This window comes from Cynara cardunculus (assembly GCF_001531365.2).
Source record: "Cynara cardunculus var. scolymus isolate 2C chromosome LG 5, CcrdV1, whole genome shotgun sequence".
In the NCBI taxonomy this organism is placed as follows: Eukaryota; Viridiplantae; Streptophyta; class Magnoliopsida; order Asterales; family Asteraceae; genus Cynara; species Cynara cardunculus.
This window is the reverse complement of record NC_037532.1, coordinates 549,669-553,496: the sequence shown is the minus strand read 5'-3', so window position 1 is coordinate 553,496 and position 3,828 is coordinate 549,669. Positions and strand designations below refer to the sequence as shown.

Below are 3,828 nucleotides of genomic sequence, written 5' to 3'. Positions count from 1 at the left end.
TATCTAACAGTGGATGTTTTTATATAAACTTCAACAAGAACCTCTACTCTCAAGCTCYTGTATACATGATCTTACATTCATAATTTCATATATACATAAACCAACAAACCCAATATATTATACTCAGAATTAGGTCTCGAGAGCAAGATATATACAAACATGACCTCTACTGAAAATGATAGAACTACTGTTTTCATGACAAGTCACGAGTAGGAGTGCTTTTGGCTCAATAACAAACACCCCCCCCCCCCAAACTTCTTACCCTCTACGTCTCCAACCCCGTTCCTCATCCACACCAACCACAAGTCTTACACGTAATCTGTTATAGCATCTCCAACGGATTCTTCAAAATGGAGATTTTGAGGAACGTTGCTTTAATTCYCCAAAACCTTTATTCAAAATGGAGAAAGTATGAGAGAGATGATGAAATTCTCCAAATCCGGAGATTTCTCAAAAAAAAAAAATACTTATGAGGGACTAATGACTTTTTATTCATCCCTATCAATAAGATTGTTTGAATTTAAATGTATAGGAGAGATAAAATAATACTTTGAGTTTATCGAAAAAATCTATTGGAGATGAAGGTAAATCTTTTTGAAGATTTTGACTTTTTACTTGTGTATTTTGGAGAATTTGTACGAGATGCTCTTACCATAATCTTATGTCTAGGCACCGGCCCAAGCCCCGGTTTGTAGTCATATCCTCCAGCCCAACCCCGGTCCTCGGTGGGTACGGGGATTTACATTTCGTCCTCAGTCAAACCCCGGTCAATTTCCATAAAAAATATCCGTTAGTTTGATTCTACCAGGGATCCCCGGCCCCAGTTTGAGTAACATCCCCCTACCCCGGTTTGAGTCTACCGGGGATCCCCGGCCCCAGGACCCGTTTTAGCGGGAAATCACCGTTTGCGTCGGGTGAATCGGATTTCACACCGGGTCGAGGTAAATCACCATCCCTACTTCCGTCTCATAAACTCCAACAATGTGTTCCGAAACATTGGTCGGAAAACGGTAACAAGATATAAGATAATCATACAACAAAATTGAACCACTTTTTCAAACCTGAAAACAGTCTAAAAATGGCAAAAAAAAACCAATCATATGATTCATCTTCTCCTTAAAATCTGCAGTAAAGAAGAAATTATACCTTGCAAAAGTTGTTGAATTCCTATGTCCTGACCCATCTCTTTTAGATTCCCAATCCCGCCTTTGACTTCCTCCGAACCACTAATATCATCACCTCCGTTTTCGACCACTTTCTTTCCCGGTGCCATCAGAACACAKCCCTGAACTCGAACCACATTTCACCAGTTTCTTTCTCAACACCAATTCCTCCATCGTTGATTTCCGACAGTCCGACGCCAAAGCCTCTTTGTTACTAAACTTCTTCAACGGCTTAATACGTTCAGAAAGTTTCATGTTTTTTCGGGTCTCGTCATATCAAGAAATCAATCCCCTTTTGAAGGTGYCTTATTAAGAAGATAGAGTTTGGTGGAATCCCACAAAACCCTCTTTCTGCCAAGGATCTGTTCAGCTTGACCAAAGGTGGTACCAGTGGCATCACAAGGGTGTGGAAGATTGGTCAAGATATCAACTTTAAGATCATTAACATCCACAACGCACAAACCCCATTCCTCCAAATTTCTTCCGAACCATATACCGTTTGCTAGATGTATGTTTCCCTTCCCCATCTCTTCTCCTTGGTCATTTGTAAGCATAACGTATTGTCCATGCGCACGCCTAAACGAATTTGTAGGGACGATTTTTGGGCTTTCGTTACCACAGACAGTTTCACCGACGTCTTTCTGGTGGGTCCCTTGGGSTTGGGGAGCAGATGAAGATGGGTCAACAGGACTCTTGGGTGAGTCAGAGACCGAGCCACCTTGGTTTTGGGTGAAAGAATCGTCCTGCCCAGAAGGTATATGAAGATCCTTAGCAGCTGCACCACGTGCTAGTTTGGCTTTACGATTGTTCAACCTGTTTGGCAACATGGTACACGGAATTGAAAGAAAGTTGTATACTAGTAAGTAGGCATCGTTAATTCAGGAAGCATATTATTGTCGATTKTATTCATAATATTTTCGAATGAATCAGCTTTATGAGCAAATAAATAGCAAAATCCYTATTGTTGAATATAGCTGAGATGATGGGTAAGAGTGAGGTATACGGTTTTTCATGTGCAAAATCACATGAGATTTTACATTAACAGTCAACAAAATGGTGTGCGKCCGAGGTCGTGGCCAAAGTTGTGTGAATCATATGTGATTTTATACATGATTTTAGTGTAAAATCATATGTAATTCGAATTGTTTTCTTATTTTCTTATTTAGTTATTGTTCTCGTATAAACCTGACTCTCCCTAGAGGGATGTTCAGGGGAAAACCCCAAAAAAATGAAATACTAAGGAACACCTTGGTAACCCTTCATTTGGACCGTATGCACATAAGCATACAAGTAATTGAAGCTATTTTTTGTTTTTTATGCACATGTGCATACTGGACAAATTGCTTACAAATCACTTGTATACACATGTGCAAATGTTCAAATAAACGTGTTCCTCAATTTTTCATTTTTTGCRGTTTTCACCTGAACCTGACCCTGTCTATATATCATCATAAGTTCGTAACTTTGTTCTGATTATGTGAAAATTGAATGCTTTGAAATGCTCAATTAGCCAGCAATTTTCTGATGCAAGGGAGTTATAAATTGAAAAAGCTTACATGTTCTTATAATCTACGCCATTTATGAAGTTCTTATAGTGTTAATACCTTTACAGAGGCTATATTCCTTAGGAACACATTGCAGGCTTGCAGCAGCAGCATTAAGGTCCGTGAAAATTTTATAAGAATTCAATTTATAGTTATGACTTATGAGGATCTATATGATTCCRAATTCCATATATATTTCATATTCTTGACTACCTCAAAGACAATATTGTGATTAACTAGGTTTAGGGTTTAGGGTTTGAAAATATACAATTTCAATCAAGCTTTCTGGGAACAAAAGGACAGGGTTTCTTACCAATTCTTTAGCTGGGAAGAAGTAACTTCTGAACCCTGCAAAAGAAGAATTCAAAACTTCTCAGGAAAGAATTATAACAGCCAAGAAATGTAAAGAAAAAGATGGAAGTTAAAAATTATTCAGAATATATTTCATACATACATGAAGACTCAATTTATCAGCCCAAGAWTGCATAGATGCAGCTTTACGCTGCATGTCAGGTTCATCCCGTAATGCGGTTTCAATCAGGGCTATTTGCACATCGTTCATTAAGTTGCGCTTCCTTTTCTTTTGCACGTTTTGAACCATATGGTCCTCAGGAACACCTTCTATATTGTTCATTCTATCAACAGAATTCTTCACCCGCATAGTGGATGAATCTGATCCATTTGTTCTAATGTTCCGAGCATCTCTGTCACTTCCCTCAACACCCTTATYAGCAGCACTACTTTCAGCTAAATCYGTCCTCTGGTCTTCTCTYGCCATACCCGCATCTTGGTTGCCACTTCTGTCACGTCCTTCTGGAGGTAATCTTTGAGGTGCAGATGATGAGCATTGACCACTACTCCGAATCTCCTAAAAAATGGGAGTCAACTAGAAGTCTACAACAATCGAATTTGAAATAAAATTAAAGAATCGTTTGTTTTGTGTCAATGAGTCAACTGTTGCAGTCATCTTTCTGAATGTGAGTCAACAATTGATTTAAGATCACATCCTGTGAGCTGTGACCTTAGCACATTAAGTTATTTTTAACAATTTTCTGTTGAGTCCATCACCACCTGGTTAAATGAGGGTATTTTAGTCATCAGAATATGTTTAAAATGACTAA

The 3,828-nt window shown here is 38.6% G+C and overlaps 1 protein-coding gene across 1 annotated transcript in view; it reads right to left on the bottom strand.

Moving 5' to 3' along the window:
- Positions 1–1,130: 1,130 nt before the first annotated feature.
- Positions 1,131–3,828, bottom strand: part of LOC112512171 (nodulin homeobox-like) — a 16,936-nt gene continuing 14,238 nt past the window's right edge. Inside the window, exons 15-18 of the mRNA XM_025118034.1 lie at positions 3,663–3,678; positions 3,162–3,575; positions 3,021–3,055; positions 1,131–1,976 (exon numbers count right to left, since the gene is read on the bottom strand). Of these exons, the coding sequence (XP_024973802.1) occupies positions 1,448–1,976; positions 3,021–3,055; positions 3,162–3,575; positions 3,663–3,678 (994 nt within the window). The 3' untranslated portion in view covers positions 1,131–1,447. The remainder of the gene's footprint in view (positions 1,977–3,020; positions 3,056–3,161; positions 3,576–3,662; positions 3,679–3,828) is intronic.